At 40.4% G+C, this 25,406-nt stretch overlaps 1 protein-coding gene across 4 annotated transcripts in view; it reads right to left on the reverse strand.

The window, feature by feature from the left end:
• The window catches only part of SORCS1 (sortilin related VPS10 domain containing receptor 1), a 500,902-nt gene that overhangs the window by 115,901 nt on the left and 359,595 nt on the right, over positions 1–25,406 (reverse strand). For all 4 annotated transcript variants that reach the window (XM_039217305.1, XM_039217304.1, XM_039217306.1 and 1 more), the window contains exons 6-8: positions 23,422–23,486; positions 8,547–8,665; positions 5,955–6,044 (exon numbers count right to left, since the gene is read on the reverse strand). In XM_039217305.1, the coding sequence (XP_039073236.1) occupies positions 5,955–6,044; positions 8,547–8,665; positions 23,422–23,486 (274 nt within the window). The remainder of the gene's footprint in view (positions 1–5,954; positions 6,045–8,546; positions 8,666–23,421; positions 23,487–25,406) is intronic.

Consider the following 25,406-nt stretch of genomic DNA (forward strand, 5'->3'; position numbering starts at 1 on the left):
AGAAACACTGCCCAAGGCTCAGCAACTCCCAGAAGACCATGAGGAAAACGTTCACCTGAGAACCTCAATGCACTAGTCTTTGAGTCAATGAGTACTCAAGGACTTGGCAGTTTATCTAAACCTTTCCTCTGAGAAGTGCAGTGGAAAACCTTAAGTGAGAGAGGGAAAAAAGTAGACTGCTTAACTGATGACCTCTTCAGACCCTGGGAGTTCTGGAAGATAAAAATAAGGCAAAGATAATGTGGAGGCACTGAGTAGATGTCCCTGGGGGTGGGAATTCCAAATCCTTTCTTCCCCATTCAGAACTCAGAGAAGCAGATATTCAGGGGGAGGGTGACATAAACCAAGGCTTGCTGTCTCCTGTGCATATGCTCTTGGTGGCTTTTCACCCTTTTTTGCCCAAGGTGGCAGACACAGGTTTAACCCTCAAAAACCAAAAATGGAAATAAAACAAAACAAACCAGAATTATATGGAAGCACAAAGACAGAAGAACAATATGGGAAGACTTCTGGCCTTTGGGTAGCTTAAGACTCAAATCTTCCCAGATGGATCCTCCTTCATCCTTGAGAAGCTTCTGGAGATTTTTCAATCCTCTTTGGCAAGAATTCCAGTGCTAGAAAATTCTACCTAACTTCTAACTCAAATTTCTCACTATAATATATGCCCATGTTCTCGCAATCAAACAAAGGCAATTCAGCTTGGACTCTGCTCTAAATGTATAGGGACAAGTTTTTCCCTCCTTTCCTGCGATTAACAGTGAAGTCCCATGACCCCAGAAGGGAGATGTCTTTATGCAAAGAGCTTCATATTCCTTCATACCCCTAAGTACCACATGCCATATTCTAGAGTTTGATACATTTCTATAAAAAGAATACAGAGTGGGAGGCCAAAAATGAATCTTTCCCATTAATTCATTGTGGGTCAATAATGCACACTTATGTTTGGTATGGAAGTTGGCCATTGCTTATATCAGTCAAATGTCTATTTCTCGTTTCCTCTGATAACTGTAGTTTGATTTTCTTTGACAAACACCTTCGTTGCTTTCAGAGAAATTTTCTCCCTGTACTCAGTCCTTGCTACTTTCTTCCACTCTCAGTACCAGAAATGAGCATGTTGAATATTCAATGTCCCTGACCACAGTGGTGGGATCAGTGATGCATATGTAACACAAAGTCAGTAAGACACAATTTTAAAGTGACTGTGGCATTATTAGGAAAAAAAATCTCTTACTGTAAGAATTTGAAATAAAATAAAATAAAATAAAATGAGTATAGATCTGATGGAGATATATCTTAGAGGCAGGGGACAAAAACAGTCCTGAAAAAATAGACTCAAAAGGAAGACGGGCCACATTCTGTGAATATCTTTGAGTCTTTGATTGTGGACAGCTAAGAAGCCTGTCCCACCTGTAAACTTTTCAGTTAGAGAAAACACTAGAATAAAATGGTTAAAAGAATGGACTTTGAAGTAAAACTACTTGAGTTCAGATCATCCTTCTGTGTGACTTAGCTGTGTGAACTAAACTCTAGGTCCTAGCATATCTACCTGTAAAACAGAGATAACAGTGTGTCCTCCATGGAGCTATGAGGGTTATATCAGTCACTAAGTGTTACACATTTATAGTGCCTGGCATGTAGCATGTGTTCTAATTGTGCCAGCTCTTTTCAGTGACACAAGCCCTTACATCCCCTCTGTGGATTAAGCCAGGCTGATGTGGCCTTTTTTTTTCCACTGCAAATGTTGGGATGCTAACCAGTATACTTAATAAAAAGTGGTTCAAAGGGGCGCCCGGGTGGCGTAGTCGGTTAAGCGTCCGACTTTCGCTCGGGTCATGATCTCGCGGTTCGTGGGTTCGAGCCCCGCGTCGGGCTCTGTGCTGACTGCCAGCTCAGAGCCTGGAGCCTGTTTCAGTCTGTGACTCCCTCTCTCTCTGACCCTCCCCTGCTCATGCTGTCTCTCTCTCTCTCTCCTAGAAATAAATAAAACATTTAAAAAAAAATAAATAAATAAAAAAAATAAAAAGTGGTTCATGGAAGTATTTGCTTCTTTTGAATGGAAGGGATTAACTATGGAAATTAGCCCAAGGGTCATTCAATCACTGAGGGCCAAACTTTCTATGGCTCCCCATTTCCTCAAGGACAAAGACCCAAATCCTTATTCTAGCATTTAGGAATCCTCAAATTACTACTCCTAATTTATGTCCACTCATCAGCAAGATGAAGTATCTTCCCTGAATTCATGTTACAATACTGGAGTACAGATCTGGCCCTTACATACCTATTTCCCATCTCTGTACCTTGGAGTGAATTTGTGTATTGGTGAACCTCTGAAGTCTGCATCACCAGAGATATCTTGTCAAGAAATGCTAGGAACTAGATAGAGTGCATCAAGTGTACTCTACTAACTCACACAAATTTTTATTTTGTAGATTCAGAACGAAAACACAGTGCCTCACGGTCACACAGAGAACCAGTCACGTAACAATGATAAATTCAAATGACCATCTCTAGATAAGGGCCAACATCAGATCTTTCTCTCCCTATAATCCAATTACATTGAAGAGACTTAAGAAATGATGTTGGTCTTAGGTATCGGAATGGAAAGATCTGACATTTAAATGTCATCTTTCTTTTTAATTCACACCTACATTCTCCTCTATTAAGTAAATATGCTCTTTCTACCAGAATGACACTTTATAGTGAATGGTTTTACCATGGCACAAACTTTTAGACAAGAAGTAGCCTTCGAGATCTTCTCGTAGAGTGTTTCCGAGTCTGTTCCATAGGACACCAGCATTGTTAGGTTTTAATAGACTATTTTTAGAAAGTGGATCCTTTTGTTAATGTTTTGATTAATGATGAATTATATCGTTTTCTTGCTCAAAGGATATCCTAGAGCCTTTGATATCAGTGACCTGCCATTACTCTCAAGGCAAGGAACACAGAATGATTTTGCCTTATATTTTTAAACTTATTTGATCATAGAGCAAATTTTCATGAGGCATCTCTAAGGATGTTTGTTTTTTTTAAACTATAATTTATTGTTAAATTGGCTTCTATACAACACACTTGGTGCTCATCCCAACAAGTGTGCCCCTCAATGCCAAGGATATTTGATTCAGAGTAACATTTATTTTATTTTAAAAATGTAAAAACAAACAAAAAACCCAACAAACAAACAAAAAACAGAGAAAGAAATTGATAAGTCAGTCCACGGTTTCACAGCAGATTAGTGACCGATGTAGGTCTAGAATCTAGGCCTCCTTCTGTGAATCAAACAGCCTCTGCCCATGCCCTGGGTCCCATCGATCTTCCACCACACAGACAACCAGATCTATACTGATAATAATATTACCTTGCTTTTATGGAGTAGCTGTCCTCCAAAGTGCCTGAAGCACTTTCATATGTATTGCCTCGTTTATCTCACTTGAGGGCCTCAGAATGAACTCCAAGTAAGTTAAAGGAAGGAGACCTTCACTATGTCTCCTAGTCTGGGGCTTTCTTGCTTTTAATAGCAGCAGCAACATTAAAGTCTCCCCATCCCCTTCTCTGGTCATCATTAGCATTATTATTATTATTATTACTCTTACTATTATTATTAACACAGCTCAGGGTAACCATAGTCTTTCAAGAGCTGATAAAATAGCAGTGGATGATGACAGAAAATTTGAACATGAAAGTGCTGGTTTGTCTCGATGCCTTTGCTGGGCATGAAGCTTTGTTCCTTTCCAGCAAAGGCAGCCGTGGCTTTGATAGAAGGCCATTAAATACGTGCACCTTTTCCCAAAGACCACTCCACCCGAGCTGGGGCTTCTCTTTGAAGGTGTAATGGGATTGTAATGAGGCATCTCATTGCCTTAAATAAACATCTGCCTGGACCACATAATACATTCAATTGCTGTACTGACTCCTATTTTTCTGGGAAAAGCTAAATTAATCATTGCATTCTACTCTCATATCTCACTCAGGCTAGTAATGGAGCATGCTCATGTGGGATAGCAAGGAGAGGGGAAAGACAGCAGATTCAGGTTCAAAGTCCAACTGGCTAGATGTCACCAGGGGCAACTGTCAACAGCAATATCTATGTGATGGCTATGAACAAACAATGCCAAGTATGCATTCTTCCTAACATTCCAGCGATGGGTCTGATGTTTCTTTAGTTTTAAACTATCACTTCTGGGGCTCTTCGGTCCATGGGACTTTTTCTTTTGATGGATCTCCAGTATAGGCAAATTTGTGGAGGATCTGCTAACTTCTAATAATAAGCTGTTAATTTATTTCAGGAGAAGAATGTTAGTTTGGGAGCTCAGGAGAGTTGAGCGCTGGCCTCAGCCTTGCTGCAAACAGCATTTGGTTTGGCCCAGACTTATTCTACTCAGGGTATATTCCCAGGAGCTAGAACAAGATGAGAGACTCACATCTGCTGCTTCTTGATTTGCTCTCAATTCCCACATGCGTCTTGAGCAAGAGAATCTTCGTGCATTGAGTTTAATTCTTGTTTTTAAAAGTGTAAATCTTGCAAGCTAACTACTACATTTGCTGATCAAAGAAGTAACAATTTATTTCAGCACTCAAGGGGGAAAAAAACCCAAATGGCTCTGCTGGACTTACTGAGGAGGCATGATCATATCCCTCCTGGACCTTCCTAAAAGATTATCCAGGGTAATTTTAACAACACTCAGATCTAATTTTACATATGGACTTTCCCCAAGTCTCATCCAAGGCACAACTCCAAAGTTGTAGCTTGTCTTTTTGTAAAATACTTTAAACCAAATCAAGAGCAAGGAGCGTTTAAATGTATACAAGCACAGAAATATAGTTCCAGGCAATTACCACTGTCATTAATCTCTTAGTGGCTGGAAATAAAAATAACTACTAACGTGGATATTGTTCATGGAGTCAACGGTGTTATTTAAGTGTGCTATTATCACGACACGGTTGTCTCAGCCCACCTTACTACTGTCATACTTAGAGCCAAAATGATGGCCAAGAAGAATTCTGCCTGGAGAAGCCAAAGCAACTGGCTACCATTTACTGTCCTGGAAGAAGAGACTTGCAGTGACCTTGTGTTGTGTCTATGACATGATTCCCTGGCAGCTAGCTGATGTTGGGCCAGGATAACATACTGCAAAGTCACAGACAAAAACAGAGTCATGAAAACTCAGTCGAAAAAAGCTCTCTATGTTCTTTGTCCAACCCAAAGTTTTCAAAACTGAGCTACAACTATATTTAAACCTACACTGCCCCCTTCATACAGCTGTACATACCTCCCTTGCTCTAACATCAAGGCCCAAAGCATTAACTATTTCAGACCACAAATCCACAGCTTGGAGCTCCCAAGTCAGTTTGACCTCCACTAGGTGGCGCTCCAAATTAACGCAGTTCTTCAGTGTTTCCGGAAAGAGCCCAGGGATGTCAGCAGTTGAGAGTCTTTAACTTCTGTCTGTCATTATTTTCAAAGGACTACGTCTTTGGGAAAGTCCAAAAAATTAGCTGTACCTCAGAACTCTAAAGACAGTCAGTATCGTAAGTTCTACTGAGATAGAAAGCAAAATGTTGGATGCCGTATAGATGCACCACCTCTCAATAATTAATTACAATAAAATGGGATAGAAATGTGTCACATCTATTGTACTGACATAATATCTAAAGCACATTTTCTGTCTTGCTAGAATACCAATACGTATTTCTTGAAAAGTAAAAGTAAATCAGTTAACAATTTATTTAGATGCTCCTATAGCAAGAATTCCAGAGAGAGAGAGAGAGAGAGAGAGAGAGAGAGAGAGAGAGAGAGAGGGAAGGAGGGAGGGAGAGGGAGAACTTGAAAAGCAGTCATGGGGGGTGAGAAGAGAGAAATGAATCTGAGAGATGAAAGGATCCTTGGGAACGGGGTGAGGGCAAGAATATGTAAATTGGAGAAAATACTAAGATGTAGAAATCCATTTAGTTCATACCTTGGGTAAAGCATATTTGGGTAGCTTCATCTGGGCAAACGCATTCCTTCGGTAGGAAACGTAGTAATGTGGCCGTCCTCCTGATGTCAGCTGGATCATAAACACAAGGGTTGTAAGAAGAGCTACTATAATAGTTCCAGGCCCTAGAACAACAGTCAGGAATGGAAGGGAGTAGCTGCCAACCCAGCAGTGTAAATGACTATGGTGGACAAGTGCAAAGAACTAGCGCTCCATTCAAAAACAACATATACAGTGCAGTGAATTGGTCTGAGGCCCAACCTAACCCACTGGATGAACATACAATTCTTCGATTTGCACCTGGGGCTCAGAAACAAGGAACCAGTTTTAGTTCTTTGTTATTTTTCTTTTCTTTTGTGTTTTTAATGATACAAGCCTCAGAGTATATTGGCTTAACGTCCATCAGCAGTCCCCAACTATCCAGCCCACGACTATGGCCATGCAAACAGTTCCCTATGCCCTATCAGAAGGAAATGGCCCAGGTTAAACAGTGGCAGAGCTGGAGCCTCTCATCTCTGAGCGCTGAACTCCATTTGACGCGATCACATCGATGAATGTGAGTAGGTCTCATACACAGCAGTGCTGCTGACACATTAGATGGAATGCCAGCCAGGATCATGGTCCAATATCATTATAGATCTCTAGCTCCCAGAAGAGAACTCCGAGTTACCTCCTCCAAGTCTGTCCAGCACATACAGCCCAGTGGACCCCATGGGTGCGAGGGAGGTCAAGAAGAGGTGCAGTCTCCACCCCAGCATGAGCACTATTTAGTGGAGTGTCAACGGCTCCACTGTCAGTCTCTCTCTCCTTTGTAGCCACTGTTTTCCTCCCAGCTTTGTTGAGATGTTATTCGCATATAAGATAGACAACTTTAAAATGTACAATGTGATGATCTCATACATGTATATACTGCAAAATGATTACCACAAAAAGGTTAGTTGACACCTCTATCCCCTCATTTAATTATGATATTTTGTGTGTAGTGAAAACATGTAAAACCGACTGCCTTAATAACTGTCGAGAATTGAAGACAATATTGGTAATTATAGTCACTATGCTATACATTAGATCCGCAGAACTTATTCAATAGCTGGAAATGTGTACCCTCTGACAAACATCTCCCTACTTCACACCCTCTGGCGAGGACCATCTAGTCCCTATTTCTATGAGTTGGTGGAGCCACTTTTAATCCATGTAAGTATCAGTTGGAGTTTGCATACTCTGATTGTGTCAACAAATGCTGTGGGGGAAGGCCCATCAGACACATACAGAAATGACTGGTAAGTTATCTTATTCACCGTGACTGGGCCAGATCACCTCTTAGCCCTAGTGATGGGTTACAAGGTCATGTTCACAGTGTCATGGGTCGAAAATACATGACATTTTAAATACAGAATTCATTCTCATTGTTAAGTCATATATATGGATTATGAATCATTATTAGAAAACACAAAAGGTTCCTGGGAGAAACAGTGATTGAGAAATGAATTATAGATAGAACCAAAACATGTAACCATTTTAATGCAGCTTGATAATTTGATGCTGAAGTTATCAGAGTACTCATTACTCATCTCCTCAACAAAAAAATGAAGTGTGTGCATGTATAATCATTTGTGAAACATTTTAAGAGTACATAAGTTGATGTTGTGCATTTTGAACATTTGCTTCCTCAAAACAGGAGATTGAATGTTCTGAATTATTTCTTGTCCAAATAAATATATTAGTGTTAAGAATGTGTCTCAATCATAGTGAAATTGTGTGTATATGTATATATATATAATGTGTGTAAAAACAAATATATGTAATATATATAAATAGAGTATACACACACGTAAGTATTTAGCAATTGTACCTTTGTCATTCTTACATTGGGAAGCAATAAGTAAAGTCTGTCTAAACTTAACTAAATAAATCACTGTCCAGAGAAACCTAAAATTTTTCTTAAATGCTGAAAAGCAGCAGAGCATACTCTCTCTCTGTCTCTTCTAACCACTTTACCTCAAAAGGTTTCCCACTCTCTTCAGGAGAGAAAAGCCTGACTGCCTACATCTCCTCCACTTTTTTCCTAATCACAGTCAGTGCATGACAATAATGGCTGATTACTCTCCACCTCGCCTCTGCCTCCTACCACCTCCCGCCACCCCACAGCTTCCTGTTCCCATCTGTTTCTCTATTTTTAAGGTAAGTATTGAGGAACAGGCTGACTGGCTGCCTCTTCTGATAGAAAGAGGCTGACATATCTGCTCAGTCTCCCTGAAGGCAGAGAAGGTGAACAGAAGTGCGCATCATTCTGGAGACAAAATTTATACTCTAAGCAGTGCCTCCATGACCACGTGTTGATAGGTCCTCCAGACGCTGCTCAAGGGGCAAATTAATATTCTGTTGGCAGAAGCTTTGACACTTCGTAATGTTCCTTTTGTCAAAAAGATAATGATTTTTTTTCCTTCTTTTTTTTTTTTTTTTTTTTTTTTTTTTACCCTCCAGGGAGTGTAAGCAGGCATAGAAGGCTGCATTAGGGACAGAAGCAGGAAGGAGAAACATCTGAGACAATCAACAGAAGTGGATCGTTCATACCTGAACAAACACGTAATCATCCTGGACAATCAAAGAGTCTGGGTCAATGTAGCCTGGGAAAGGTTTATTTCTGTTGGCCTCCGTGCAGTTCTGCATTCGGCAAGTTAGGTATTGTGAATCTGGGGGGAAAAAAAAAGGTAGGGGGAATGTATACACACAGAGTATTACACTTGGAACAGACATTTTCTATTTCCCCTGCAATCTCCAATTCTTTAAACAAATCTCACATTCTTTAACTGCATTATTTTTTATCATTATTATTGTTAAAAGTGGTATCATTATTATTTTGCTCACTCTTTTTTTTTGAGAGAGAGCACGAATGACAGAGAGGGGCAGAGGTAGGGAGAGTTCAGCACAGAGCCTGACACAGGGCTTGATCCCATGACCCTGGGATCATGACCTGAGCCAAAATCAAGAGTCAGACACTCAGCTGACTGGGAAACCCAGGCGCCCCATTATTTTGCTCACTTACTGACAACACCATCATCACCATTGCCCCATCACCTTGCCATCCTGGAATACTAAATTCTTATTAATTAATTTTCCTCTCCCAAACCTAAATGAAAATATTTTTAAAAACTGGCAATAATTTTCTGATTATCCTATTTTTTTTTTTTTTTTGCATTTGTAGGCTCTTCCTCCACCCTTTGACCTTTGACCAGCAAGCAGGGAAACTTGGATATAACATGCATTCACCAGCCATCTCATGGAAGAAGTTATAAATATTGTTATAAACAGTAAGACTCTACGTCAAGATAAAGGCTTTGTCTTCTACTAATAATTATAAGTGAAACGGAATAGGAAGGAGATTTCTTGGGTCCGAAAGTTTGCTCTCATTTTACAGATGAGAAAACCAAGACCCTGAATCCTACCTAAGACTTGACAGTGGATGGTAAGCCTAATCATTTATAATAATTCTTCTGTACATTTGATATCTATAGCTGGAAGTTCTGTGTATCAGGGTTGCTGTCTTGGTTTTTCAACCACAACACTTCTCTCTCTACTAATCACATGTCACTTCATACTTAAAACTCCTTTTGCCTCCTTGCATTTAAAATAAATTCAAATCCTCTACCACCTACCACTCTAATGTTCCCACATGCAAATCTCTTCTTCTGTGATTCTTCTAATCTGGCTTCCTTTATGTTCAGAAATTTGGCTAAGTTTTCTACCACTTACAAGACTTTTCATTTGTATTCCCTCTACCTAAAATGCTTTCCCTTGGTTGTTCACAAAGAACGTTCTAGATTTCAGTCCACTATTGTTTCTGAGGGTCTTCCATGATTACTCTGGGTCACACACCATTTTTTTTTAATTCCCTCTGTTGAATTTATCACAATATAAAATTAGCTCTTCCTATTTATTTGTCTCTATTACAATATAAGCTCCTTGAATATAGTGACTGCTTTTTCTTGTTGTTCACTGACATACTCTCAGGTTCTAATATTGTTCAAGGCGCATATTGGGCAAAAACTATTGTGCCTTTTTACTGGAATATATCTTCTTGAAGGAAGAAGTTATATATTTTTTTGATGCTTAATAAATGGATGAATTTGATTTTAGGATATCAGAGATGTATGAAGAAATCCACTCTTCCAAATTAAAAAAGAAATGAGATGACGACTTGCATGCAATGGGGGTAGGCAACAGTATATAGCACTGGATGAAAGGATTCACGAATGACTTATCTCAAGGACATTTCCACGATCATCTTTACCTAAGGAACTTGGGTAAAATCTGTATTCCACAAGGAGGACCACTAGGGGGCGGCATGCACATTTGCTCCATCTGACCAAGGACATGTAATTGCTGATGAGCTCTTATAAGACAGGAGGTGAGATTTATTCACAATATTCCTTCATCTCTCTGCCATCTGTGGGGATGCGATGGCTCTGAAGTACTTTAAGCCATCTAGTCATGGTGAAACCATCTCTGAAGATGAACTAAAGAAGAGGCATCTACTCACTCTTACCTGCCTCCTTTTTCAAACATTCTTATAGTTCCATCTTGGGGCATAACTCATGGTCTTTCTCCGTGAAGACAATTTCTGGGAGTCAGTCCCTCCCGGAATTGTCCCCCTGCCCCTTATGGTGCACAAAATATTCACCTCACACTCCACCAGACTCTTCCACATCTTTTCAACGACTTCTATTCTTCCAAAGATAGCTTGGGGCCACAGCAATGGACACTGTTAACTTAACTACTATGAGACTGGGGCTTGAGTTCTGATTTGGTCACTTAGTAGCCACCTGATTCAAAATAAATTTCATCCTCCTGAGTCTTGTCACCCTCATCCATTAAATGGGAATGCTACTGTCAACTCTTTTGCAGTTTGGCTCTAAAAATGAACTAAAATAGAATATATGCTGAATATTTTGAAACACAAATGTGTACAGAAATGAGCTGTTATCAACAATGATAATATTCCTATTTTCTCATTTGCTACTCTTCACAATAACTGGATCAATTTGGGGGTCTATTAAAGGGTCGTTAAATTGAACTTGAGTACTCCAGGTATGTTTCTGTATCAGTTATGTTTCTTTTGGTGACCTGCCCAATACCCATTCCTCCTGGCCTCTTTGATGGAGAGGCCAATACTGGATTGGTTGGCTTATCCTTCTTCCTGCATGACTGATAAGCGCCCATATGCAAGGATTAATTTTCTTTGGTCTATGCCCACTCAACGTCTTCCAACTCCCCTTGCCATTGGTTGATTTAGGAAAGAGCATTAAAACTGCGTTCTCCTTGAAGATAATTTCTGGGAGTCAGTCCCTCCCAGAATCGTCCCCCTGCCCATTATGGCACACGAAATCTTCACCTCACAATTTCACACTCCACCATTCTGCCACATCTTTCCAATAACTTCTATTTTTCCAAATAGAAGTGAAGGGGGGGGGTGTAAATGAGAAGTGAGGGGGGTCTCGTAAGGGGCTGCAGGGAAGGGACCAGGAGATACAGCAGAAGACCCTCTTCTTCCTCTCTAGAACGCTGCTTCCAATGTGATGCTTATGAGTGCTCTAGCCTTTTTACAAAGAGGAGCAGTCTTACAGTTAAGCTTACATAATGAGTATGCAAAGAGATGAAAAGGACCTATTTCCTGATGACACTGAGTTACTGATTATACTGAACGTAGAGCTGCTCTTTTTCTGTGCTGCTTATGTGAGATAATGAATTAAAACAATGATTAACCAAACTGAATCAAAGGTTCCTGATTAGGAGGTCTTGGTCTTCAAATTACAAATACAACTTCATCAGAATTTCTTGGACTGTCACCTGATGAGAACTTTTGATAAATACACAGTGTTTGATTTATTTGTATGGGGTCTAAGAGTTTCTTTCTTAAGAGTTCAACCTCTTCTTCAAAGGTTCCTGAACAAGTTTAAGATAGAATATATAAAGATATACTTCTCATATTTATAACTCAGCTATTGAGAAATTATGAACCTGAGGGATTTGGGAAGAAAATAAAAGAACAGGGAAACAACATTTGTTGAGTATCTGTGTGCCAGGTACTCTAAAGCAGGTCCACATTTATTTCATACATTTAATCTTGACAGTACTACAAAGTATAATATATTGACTGGTGTTTTTAGATAAAGAGAATGAAGCTCAAGTACATAATGATTTATAGAAATGGCATTATGGGTTTCAAACTTGGTTGGCTCCAAGGCTGGTTTATTTCCACCAGTCTACGTTGTGGGAAAAGTGTTGGCAAGTTTGGGATCAACTTACGTTAAGTATATTTTGTCTTTAAGTATCAATGCAAACACGCAGATACCAAAAAAAAAAAAAAAAAAAAAAAAAAAAAAANAAAAAAAAAAAAAAAAAAAAAAAAAAAAAAAAAAAAAAAAAAAAAAAAAAAAAAAAAAAAAAAGACCAGTAAATTCATATCTTGTGTGGAATAATTTGGCAATATGGATCCATATCCTTGAAAATCCTTTGACCTCTCATTTATTTCTGAGAATTCTAACCAAGGAAATACTTAATGATCTATGCAAAGATTTAGCTACTTCAGGACTCATCAGTGTTGTTTTTAATAAAAATAAGTAAGAGAAAACTGGTCAAAAATAGAGGGATAACTTGGAAATTTCAGAACATGCATAGTTTGTTATTAAAACCCTGATTCTAAAGAGTATATGAGGATTTACAGAAATGCTTAATGCATTTCATATAATAAAAATAGGTGACCAATTAATAATTTGTATCAATGCTTTTATTTCTTAGTTTTCAAAAAAATAGACTTTGGTTATTTAAGATGTTAGCATTCAGGGAAGCTAGGTAAAGCTGTACTATCTTGGTAACTTTTCTGTCTATCCAACTATTCCAAAATAAGAGTTTTTTTTTTTTTTTTAAACTAGGTTACCCAAATATGTGCATATCAACCGGATATCCTGCAAGTTGTATATATAGATATCTGCTTATGTATGCTTACACTGGAAAAATGAATAAAAGATGTACACGAGATGTCAACAATAGTATACAGGCAGTGATATGAGAGGGGAAGACAACTGTGTGCAAAGCCCTGGTCAGCATCTCTTAGCCACGGGGTGGAGGGGCTCTAGTCCACAGTGGGCTTGTGAGATCTGTCCCACAAAAATTAGGGAAGCTTCTCTAATCCCTCTGCTTTGCCTCTTTCTCCACTCCCCATGACACATATTGAGGCAGACCACTAGAATCAAAGCACGTAATGAGCCTTTCCTTAGGCTAAGAAATACCAAAGATTCCACTGGGCGACACACGCAAAGTCCCAGGAAGAGGCTTTGAAACACTGCTTGCTTAGAGTGGCTCAAAGTGAAATCTGCGAGCTGAAGGGGAAATGAACAATTTTGAGCTGCCCGCCCCTGGTAAAGTGCTCCTGGTTTGTTCTCTTTCTCCTCCTAATGGAAACAGAAAGAAATTGGCTGCACTTCATAATGAGGGACCGATCACTCTTATTCCCCCTGGGGCTTGCTGTAATAGCATTAAGTATGATGAACTCTTTCCATATTCAATTCTAGTGAGTGTATGATGCGATTCCATAGGAAGTATCTTGTAATTTGGCATTAATTAACGTCAATTAATGCATGCAACTGCTAGACTTTAGAATTAATTTCATTACTTTTCCCACACAGATGTTTTCCTTGCCATAGGTAATTAAGGCCCTGTGCTGCTCTTCGCAGGCATCCTCACTCTGTAGAACAGCTGCCGCTTGGCATCATGCAATTCCCACCCCTGCAGAATGTGTGATCTAGAGAAAGGCTGCCTTTCAAAGGCCAGGCTTTGAGCAGAGGAATAGGGCTTTTAATGCAGGTTCAAGACCTGCTAGTTTGGTAAACCTAAGCAATCACTTTACCTCTCTAAACGCTGATCTGTACAATGGGAACAGGTTGGAGCCATCTTGCCAGTGGCTGTGATGACAGAAGACTTCAGTCATGAAATGCGTGTAGCCCAGGGCCAGGCTAGGCTGTGATCCAATAACAGGAGCTGTGGTTGCTACAGAAGTCCCCTCTCTTGAATCACCAGTATTACCCAGTGTGTCCCAAGGGAACCAACGGTAAAGTACTCTATCTGACGCAATATCTTTCTTCATATTCAATGTTTGTTTCAGTTAAAGATTTTTTAAGTATTTTTTAAAAACATCATGAAAAATATTCTCCCTGTATAATTAATAGGTAAGTGTGTGAGACAGTGGTCAGTGGGGAGAAATGGAAAATAACTACGGCTATGAGGCCATGAGAGTTGCCTGGGTGCCAGCGTGCAGCCATATTGCTTTCCAAGTGCTTCCTCCTGTTGGGAGTGATGTTCCAAGTCCTAGCTCTATCTCCAACATGCTGTGTGACTCTGAGAAGCTCACTTACCAAGCCAGGTTTCAGACTTTTCCTCTTTGTAATGAGGGTTATTAGAACTTTATAACTAGGGGCCACCTGGGTGGCTCAGTTGGTTAAGCGTCCAACTTCAGCTCAGGTCATGATCTCACAGTTTGTGGGTTTGAGCCCCCCATCGGGCTCTGTGCTGATAGCTCAGAGCCTGGAGCCTGCTTCAGATTCTGTGTCTCCCTCTCTCTCTGCCCCTTCTCTGCTCAACTCTGTCTCATTCTCTCTCTCAAAAATAAACATTAAAAAAAGAATTTTAAAACAAAAATGGATGTTAAGAATCAGACTATTACTTTAAGATCTGACAGGTCTTTACTATACTTTACTCATTGAAACCTGTCTCCTTCCCACACCTGCTGGAAGAAACAAAGCTCTGTAATGTTGCTGCTAAGTCTGTATCTTCAGGGCTTCTGCTGTTTCTAAACAGCATGTCCATTCCTGGCTAACACCCTGTGTTCATTCATACAGTTACTTGGGTTTGAACTGCTTTTCCTTGCCTGTTACCCTGCCCAAATATTTCCTGGGCTTTCTTCCGTGGGATTTTTCCTGAGACTCATGTTAACCTCTCCTTTCCCAGAATCTCTCAATGATAGCAGCAGCAGCATTAACCTCCAAAATAACCACCGTGAACTCTCCTCTGGGTCAGGAACCATGCTAAATGGATTGTATGCTTCTTCTCTTTTAAACTTTGTGAAAAAAAATCCAGAAAGAGGTACTTTTTATAGACGAACAACTCCAGACTTCGTGATGAGATTTCTATAAGCTCATCTGCTAGTAAATGACACAGCAAGAAATACATCACAGATCTCTAGAACTCTACCTGTGATTCTATTATTCAACAAATATTTATTTAGCACCAAATCCTTTCATATACCTTAGTATTATAAAAGTTTCATTTTAGGCAAAGCCATAAACTCTGTAGGCAGTCAGTCATGAGCACTTTAAAACTCTCCCCAAACCCCATTAATTTTCAACCTTAAAACAGGGCAGTTTTTAAAGCCCATTTTTCTGCATATACATCTTCCTTTAGTTCTTTACATTGTTATATTATTTGCTTGAGAACCTTCGTATTAAATGTTCCCAGCTGACATACACATAGGCGTTGAGTCCACATGCTTGTGCTCATAGAAGCTTCAGTACCATCAGGGTTCTAGAGCCCTCTGTGGCATGTACCAGTCAGAAATTGGCATCTGCAAACATGAGACTCTAGCCATGGCTCCTGAAAAGACTATATAGAGTTCAAAACAATTTCTTTGAAAATTATAAACTTAGTTCAAACATTCTCCCTTGGTATAACAAGATTGTGGCACTGCTTTCTTCCATGAAATCTCTTGATTTGGGTCCTTAACTTTCTAAATGTTGTCTTTGATGCTTAGCCTTCTGACATTCAGGAGGCCATGATTACTCCAAGAAAAGCTCTAAAATCAGACTTTTTTTTTTTTTCCAAACAGAGGACTAGGAATTAGGGACACGAGAGAGAATATAGAGACATAATAATTTAATAGAAATGCAAAACAAAAATCACTTGCCAACTATACTGCAGTATGATGGGTCCCAGGATGGATCAGGGGCGGTGAGCCCACAGGTGAGAGACACCCAAATTTACACCTCTCCACAGATGGTCTACTTTGTGCCAGAACTTGTCCGCTGGATACATTTAGTTTAGTTTGCATCAGACAGAACGGTGGACCTGTTATGGCCACCTGGCCTACCAGATTTTTAGAGTTAGAGACTATTTCATTATTCACTCTAATATGACATCTCCCCCAACTGCAAGGTAAACTTGATGAGAATGGGGCCGTTACGATCTCTCCCTTGCGTCTGGGACAGCGAGCGCCTGTCTCACCATACGGGGCCAACAGTATCTGGTGAATGAATGAATAATATGTGTGCAGTGAACCAGACCTGGCTTCACAGTTCAGTCCTGAGGCAATGGCAGAAACATTTAATCCTGAAAGCCTTGTTTTCCTCAAAGTTAAAATGAGAAAAATAACAATAGAGCCTATTTCCAAGAATTGATGTCAGAGTACAGCTGAAGAGTAGCAGTAAGTGCAGTCACACGTGGCCAATGGTAGGAATATAATCCATGGCACTAGCACCATTGTTGCTCAAGAATATATAGAGGACAAAGGAAGGAAATGTATGAGTCACTGCCAAGATCATTAGGACACACACTCTTTTTTTTTTTTTTTTTTTAAACACAGGAGCAGGAGTCAGAAGCATTAGGAATTTTCCAGATGGCTGAAAACTGCCACACATGTTATATGGACTAGTGCTGCTGTGTCCTGGGGGATCCGGAAAATCCAACAGAAGCCCAGACCTCTGTCATGGAGCTAAAGCCCGGGGATAATAGGTTTTCTTGCACCCCTCTGTCCTCTCCTCTTCTGGATGGGAATCCAGGGCACAGAACTTCCCACTGTGGGCTGCGCACAGAGGACACGGGGGAAGTAACACATAACTGGTACAAAGAACGCACTTTGAAAGCTGTCCAGCTGAGTCTGTGACTGCATGTCACTGTCAGGCGTTCACTGCTGTGTGGGGAGGCCTGTGTTATCGTGTTTCATGCTTTTCTGGTTAGTTTTCATCAGGGCGGTCTTTAAGGCTACTAACTCAGAGAGGCCATGCTGAAATCACGAGTAGTTGAAATGGAGCGGCTTTTGCAGTATGAACAATGGGATCAGAATGAAACAGCCAGGAAAAAAGCCAAGAGCAAGGTGCTGCTGTGCTGCCTAATCCCTGATGCTGGCTGCAGGACAGGAGAGAGGGGGAAGGTGTGTGTTCGGCATGCTGGGAAATAGTGGGGGGTTGTGAGAATTTGCAGCGGCCCTAAAATGGAAACTTCTGGTCTCTTCCCAGGCCCCACCCTAGAAACTGACAGTAAATAAAATGACTGAAAAGAAGGTAAATGAAGGTTATAAAATACGGGGTATAATAATGCCAGTTGGTTTGCTGGTGTTGGGACCTTAGCTGGAGGGAGGCGGGAGGGTGATCTCTCTCTTTTTTTTTTAAGATTTATATATACATGCCCAAGTGTTAATCTTCTCTAGAAAGTTAAAGAGATTTGATATCTTTTGAAGGTTCCTTGACAAGGAAACACAAATAGCCAAAATAAACAAATAAATAAATATTCTTAATCTCATTCATAACTAAATAAATGCAAATTAAAACAATATGACTCTTTTGCTCATTGGATGGATTATTATTGAAAGATCTCTGATAATGCCTTGGACTACTGAGTGCTTACAAATACAGGCGTCCTCACATCGAGTGAGTGTGCAATCACACACCCATCTCAGGGGAGAATGTAACAAGGTCTGCTCAAATTTTAAATATATATACTTTCAGACTCAGGGATCTGCCTTCAGAATTAAATTTCTCTTTTCAGTAGCACTTGCTGCTTGCACAAGGGTGAGTGCTTACTAACCAAGTAACATGTGTGCATGTGGATGTACATATTAGCACCATTTCAAAGAGCCAAATACCTATATGTCTGTTAGTGAGAGAATGGCCAACTAGCTTCCAGCTGAAGTGATTACATTTGTATGTGCTGATGTGGAAGAACTTTAACTTGCTCTGGTATTCACCAACAGTGACAGTGTCATGGTTCTACATCATGAACTTTTCTGAGTGTGTATGTTTGTGTATGTACACACATATTCACCTATATGAGCCCAATCGATTTCTGAAAAAATGCAGGATAAATATAAAAAAAAAAATTACCGCCTCTGGGGAATGGGTAAGGGAGGTCCGGAAGTGGATTTTACTTTCCACTTGATGCACCTGAGTGCAGCTTATCCTTGGTTTTATTGTCATTGCTGCTACTTTTGTTGTTATACAAGTCATCTATTTTTATAGGAAGAACTGAAAGGATCCGGCAGATAAGATACTGAGAACTGATGAGAACTGAGGTCTCTATTGTAGTCCCAGGGCTCTGGGGCCATGCTCCCCCTCTCCAGATACCACCAGGCATCCTATTAAATATGGAAATCAGTTGGAGCACTGGAGAATGGGAAGGAGAAAGCGGATTCCCAGTTCTTACCAAAGACCAGAATTTGTGGGATGGTGGTTATATAAAGTTGTGAGTCTTCTTTGATTTTTATTTCACCTTGTAAAATACTAGTCTGTGGTTCATTTTGGCCAGAGTTTTGGGGCATTTTCACAGTTGGTTAAAGGGCCAAGGTTGTTTTTCCCCAGTGAAAGAGATTAGTCCCTATTCAAGTTGTTACAAGGTTACTTACTCATGCAAATAGACAATGAGCTCAGTAATTGTCCCCTGTCCCCTGTCCATGCCAGCACGGATCACCACCAGTACGGAAACACTCATGTCACAAGCAAGGCTCTTCATTTCAGAAGCGAAAGGGAGGAGCAATAAAGTTTAAACTTGGTATTACAGATTTTGTTCCAAGGTCATGTTTACAGATGTGTATAAAAATAGAACTATGCATCCCGGATAACTGCTATGTGAAGAATTCTGATAAAATTTCTGTTCTTTCTTTGAAAATCACATATACAACACGCAGCATATGATTTCAGGGAGTTGGGGAGGTTCTCACATGCCCGCATTAGCCCTCCAGGACTCTGCAGACCCATAAAGCCCTTCTTGAAGAAGACATGCTTATACAGATAAGGACGTTTATTAAGTCAACATATGGGTCAGTCTCTGAGCTTTGTTTTGCACACCGAACCAAAACAAAATAAGATATGGCTTTTCACAAAGCTTTCAATCCAATGGTTTAGCTAACATATTTTCTAACCACATGCATTACATACACAAATACCCAAATGCATCTGTATTAAATGATTTGGTAGAATATAGGTTTCATTTTTATTGTTTTAATGCACTGGGTGCATACAGTGTGTGTGCACAAGTGCATTCACACACACACACACACACACGAGATATTTACTTTATATGTGGGACGAGGCCCTGTCAATTAAATGCAGGGGCCAGTAACAAATGTCACATCCAATAAATACATTCACAAGTTTCCAGAAATAATTCCTGAGATGGATTGTAATTGAGGCTGCCTCCCAGGGTAGAGAGGTAAGCAAGGAAGAATGACATCCTTGTCACAGTGTAAACTGCGAGACATCCCGATTCTAGAGCACTGTGGCAGAAATGTCTCTGCTGGTCATAGACCATCACAGAGCAAATGCTTTCCAGAGCTTATACATCCTCAACTGTGGGGACTTCAGTTGAAACAGAAATAAATTATAAAATGTAATCTAGAGATAGTGGAAATGAGACTAGAACCAAACTTTGAATATCAAGCCCAGTTAAGTATTCGTAAGCCTCCCCTATGAGGATGAGACAAATAAGCTAGTATGGGATTTTTTTCCCATGTCAAAATGACAAAATTCCTGAATCTATTAAAATCAGAAAGAAAGAACTTATTCAAAGTAAAAAGTATTGTGTTGATTTGGTATATCCCTAAAAGATACATGACCTGGAATATAAACAATGGGTCCCACATAATTAAATGGTATCCTAAATAATACTGAAGGCACAGAAAAACAAGAAGGGTCTCAATCAAAGAATGAGGAGAGAGGTAACATCAGATATTGGAATTCCTAGAGCCACTGACCAGCCTGGAACCTGAGTTTAATAAATATACTCTCTGCTATGTTTGCTAATAATACCTGACTACTCTGATCTCTCTGTGGTCTTTCCTGCTCTCCTTTTCTACTTTTTTTTTTTTTTTTTTGACCTGAAGCAAGTACCTTGAGGAAGAGGAAGAGGAAGAGAGAGAGAGAAAGAGAGAGAGAGAGACACACACACACACACACACACTGAATATGATACTGAGAAAATCTCATTTTTTTTTTTATACCCAGTCAGGTCTGGCATTATACTTAGATCCTTTATTTCAATTGGTAGGTAATTTCTTTTTTCCTGTTTTGTTTTGACAGGGATAACTTTTCAAATTAAATCCTTTATTGAATTTTCACTCTTGGGTAGTTCCTGAAGATGCTGCCTTTGCAAAAAAAGTAAAATAAAATAAATAAAACTAGAACTGATCTATTTCATGTCATGTGGAAGCTGAGCCTGAGATGACAGCCTGGTATTATCAACCTTCATGGCTGCAGGGGGCAGAGGAATAATGTTGAGTCAAAGAAAACGTGCGGATCAGGGAAAGCAACAGCCTTGTTGTCTTCAGGATAGGGGGTTATGTGCGTTAGATGCCACAAGCCAAAAGCAGTATTATCCCCAAAAGCTTCAACATGAAAACAATCTGGGATGTTACCAATTCCACCTCTGGCTTCCTAAACAAGAGGTGCAGTCATGGGAGACAGACCCTAAAGCTCTTTCATTAGGTTTTTGTGATGGGACTTTGTTACTCTAACATGTTCCGCTGACCAGCAGCATTGGCGTTGCCTGAGAGTGTATTAGGAACTCAGACTTTCGAGACCCTACTAAATCAGAATCCACATTTTAACAAGATCCCTAGTTGGGTCATCTCAAGTTTGAGATGCCATGCTCTAAAGTTTTCTGACAACTTAGGAAGTGACGTGGTAACCCTGACAATTGGTCAACTATGTGTATTCATTCAGTCAACAAATATATATTAGGCTCCATCTACATTTTACATGGGGGCATGTGCTGAAGACACAATACTGAACAAAGATACACATGGCCCCTTCACTCCTAAAATTTAAAGACTGGTGAAGGAGAGATGTTCCAATCAAATAATCATGGAAATGGAATGTAAAGAGATTGAGTAATGTCAAACTGAGATGAGCACAATAAAGAAAAAGAAGAGTTCTGGGGCACCTGGGTGGCTCAGTTGGTTAAGTGTCCAACTTCAGCCTAGGTCATGATCTCATGGTTCATGGGTTCAAGCCCCACATCAGGCTCTGTGCTGACAGCTAGCTCAGAGCATGGAGCCTACTTCAGCTTCTGTATCTCCCTCTGTCTCTGACCTTCCCCTGCTCACACTGTCTCTCTCTCTCTCTCTCTCTCAGAAATAAATAAAACATTAAAAAAATTTAAAAAAGAAAAAAATAAGAGTTTTGAACTAAAGCAAACAAAAAAGACACTGGTTTAGACTGGGAGTTTTGATATTGTTCGATGGCTACACTGATTGTTATCTTTGAGGGAAGCCAGGCACAAGGTAGAGGGGAGCTCTCTGTACTAGTGTTTGCAACTTTTATGTGAGCCTAAAATTATTTCAAAATAAAAAGTTTAAAAAAATGGAAGTGACGCTTACATCTGAAACATTCATAGTGATTCATTACAATAAATGGGTCAGGGAAAGCAGAAGAGATGAGGATATTCCAGGCAGAGGAACCAGCTGGTCTCAGGGCCTTGGGTGAGACATAGGACCCCGCACATTACAAGAACTGACAGCATGCCCACGGGCCTGTAGACAAGGAGTTAAGAGAAGACGGGGAGAGAAGCTAAGGAAATGGGCAGCCACCGGATTCTGCTGAAAGTATAGGTCAAGGTGAAAACTATGGACAGGTGTCCTGAATCGCTCTGCCTGAGTAAAAGGTTACTCTGGCTCTTGTGTAGTAAAAACTGGATCTTGCCATCCAAGACAACCTAATCAGTTCTAGAGCTATGGAGGGGTCACCACCAGAGAGAGCCCTGTGAAGAGGTGGGAAAAAAGCTCTAAACTGCTGGGTGCATTCTGTGTTGGGCATAGTGCTGGGCATATTACATATGGCTGTCCTGCCTGAATTTTTAAGGAGGAAGGTGATAGTCAGCTTGGACCCTTAACTGTCCCCCCATTAATTCTGCCAAAGGGGATGCGGGACCTCTAGAGATGAAAAATCTCATGCTGGGTGCATAATAATGAAGTAGGTGTGCTTTCTGGAGAGTTTGGAGTACAGTTTGCTTCTTTTAGCTGTGAGCTAGTAAAGTACAGGTGTCTTCTGCCTTTGTGCTCAGATGAGCTAAGGGCAAGTGGACAGGTACAGGGAACGGTGATGACGAAGTTTTTGAATTGTGAGGGGTATGTCTCAATAATTAGATTACCACCCTCTGGCTGGGCAAACTCACTGCTCTGTGTTCAGTACAGATAGTCAGTTCGCTTTTTCTTCTCTCTACTTGAGATTTCATTCTTCCCCCCATCTTTTCTTCACCTGTTCTTCTTCTACTTTTCTCTTTCTTTGATCCCTTTAACCTGTGGTGCCCTATCCTAGGCCTGGTGCTACGCCTCCACGCCTTAGCACTTCTGGAGAGCCTCTGGGCCAAAGAAGGGAGAGGAAACTTATGTTACTGTTGTCTAATTACATTACTTAAACTAGTTGTGACTTGGCTTCCTCATCTGTAAAATCAGGATAACAGCCTACAAGTTGAGGTGGGGATTACTTGTGATAAAATACTGAAGTGATCGGCCTAATTCCAGGTACAGGGTAAGTGCTAAGTGAATGTTAGTTTGTACAAGCACCATTATTAGTAACTTACTTCGTTTACAGATGAAGAAGCTGAGGCATAAAGAGCTTAAGCAGCCTTTTTCAAGTTACTAAGTTTTCATGAGCGAACTTTTGAGTCATTCAGATCCTGAACTGCAATTTTTTTCAGTTTCATGTACCCAAAGCCCTAGTCTCGACACAAAGCATAGTCCCTCCCTGCAGCGGGCCCAACTGGGTTGCTATAAGCTACCGATGCACCAGCAAACTAACTCAACTGATGTGTCCTTCAACTTGTTCATGATGAGGGACACACAGGATGGTTCTCTTGTCCCCTGTCCTTTCCAAGTGCTTTGGGACTTTCCAGACAAAACAGTGAGATATTGCCTAGGTGGTATCTGATAAAATCAGGAAAGTGGAAAAACAAATGAAAACAAAACAGCAGCAGTAACATAATACTGACAATAACTACAAAAATGTCAGAAAGAAGCTATTGGGGAACTTTCCCATTACCGGGAAAGAAAAACACCTCAATTGGATGTGAGATGTTGGAAACGATTAGGACAAGTCTGGATCATGAAGGACTTGGATTATGGCCACTGTGATTTCCCTAAGACACAGACTCGGCTCCCGGCAGGTTAACGTCACAGAGGAGAGGAAGTACTTACGACCATCTATAGTTCTGGCCTCAAGGTGCACAAGGTCTGGTTCCTTGTTTGATCCCATCACAGACCTGAAACATGGACAAAGAGGAAAAGGAATACCAACATGAGTGACTTTATACATGCCTTCGAGAAACTCAGCTGAGCCCACAGACTATTAACGGCCACCGGATTTAACAGCACAGTCCTTGGAATACATCTACTGTGTTTACTCATACAGTCTGACAGTAAAATTTCCACTTCATATAAAAACGACAATGAAACTTTTATTTGATGAAGGCTGGGCTTAACTCTGGCAAAGATGCTGTGTGTTATCAGCTCAGACTTGCAAATAAGTCTCACACATGGCATATGTGGCCTGTGACAGTCTCACTGACAGTGTATTAAACTTTCAAGACTTATCAGGCAGATGCCAAGCAAGCTGCTTTCTTTAGCTGGGTGACTTGAACAGTGAATTACATTGCTGAGTGATCTAATTAATTTTTCCATTTGAAATTAGCAGAACTACGTCCTACTGTCCTACGACCTAGGAACGAACCATGCAATCCAACAGATGCAGTGGCCCGTATGTCACAGAGCGACTGTTCTCTGTACTGTTGAACTGGAGTGAGAGGAAAATGCAGATGGACCTTACTTTAGGAAGAGTGCTCGAAACCGTATGTGTAAGTAAAATAAAATAAAAAGGAAAATAAAAGTCTATTTAAAACGTCTTGGAGGTGCATATTATTTAGTGTAATCTTGCAGTGAGCCATACTAAATAGAAAATAATTCTTCTGTTACCTAAGTTGTAATAGATAGTCAAATGCTGCATAAAAGAAGCAAGGAAATGAGCAGAAGGAGGGAGACGGGAGGGTGGATATAACAGTCTGTGAGCTCTTTGAAATAAGCAAATTAATCATTGTCCTAAGGGCATTCCCAGAACTCTTTCTTATTTGAACTCATTTTCTCAGCTCAAAGAGTCTGAGGCATAGCTGGCTTAGTCTCTCTTCATCTTAAGAAAAGAAGTCTCCTAACAGCCCTATTGTCACTGTCAGTAAGTTTTTTTCTGATTGATACATGTTCTGAAATTCAAAGTATATGCTCAAAACGTTAAACCCCGCTTTCTTCTCTCAGGAAGCAGAAATGTCCTAATAAGGGTTTTATAATTTCCCCCAAAGAGACAGGGGACACGCACTTGGACACTTCCCATCACTGGAATCTGAATACGGGCAGTTGGTGACATTCTGACCATCATTTCCGTTAAATGCTAGAGCTCTTCCAGGGACGGTGGTTCTCCATTTCCCACACTGAAGGGCTGACTGGGTCCACACGTGACCTCTTCTGACAAGGCCACAGTCATAAGACTGAAAAAGAAACAAGGTCCCTAAAAACCTTCAAACTAGAAATCTCAGCAGTTAACTGGTTTTTGTAAATTATTAGTAGGCAGCTGCACGCTGTTCACCTCCCGCCTTAACTGCCATCCTGAGTTTCTTCCTTGACATGACTTGCTTCTGTTGATCCCAGGAGAAGGCTGGCCTCCCGGAAACAAAGTGTTAAAGCTAGCATGCAGACCTATCTGCTAATGGTGAATGTCAACGGGAGAGGAAATAATTATCCTGCATCCAGTTGCCTCTTTCAACGTGCTCATAGCCCCAGAGCAATAATAGCAGTTGTGTTTTAAGATCTTTTATACTATGTCTAAAGGCAGGAGCTGTTGTACCAAGCGACTTCCCCTCTTATCAATTCACAGAAAGAGACAGGGACTACACAGAATCATTTGTTTCTCAGGGTCTACTGTGGCTAATAAACTCCTCTTAGCCTGCATATTTTCACCCCCACCTGTAGGAAAACAATGGCAACAACAAAATACAACTTTAAAGTTAAATGACAATGTTTCCAACAACTTTTATTGCTGATAAGCTCACCCCTCTTCCTAGGATCTAGGAGTAACTCCAGATCTGCAGTCACAGATTTTAAAGAATTATTGCTGCTTTTACTTTGTGGCACTGGTA

Source organism: Hyaena hyaena, unplaced genomic scaffold (genome assembly GCF_003009895.1).
Source record: "Hyaena hyaena isolate Hyena2069 unplaced genomic scaffold, ASM300989v1 scaffold_677, whole genome shotgun sequence".
Lineage (NCBI taxonomy): Eukaryota > Metazoa > Chordata > Mammalia > Carnivora > Hyaenidae > Hyaena > Hyaena hyaena.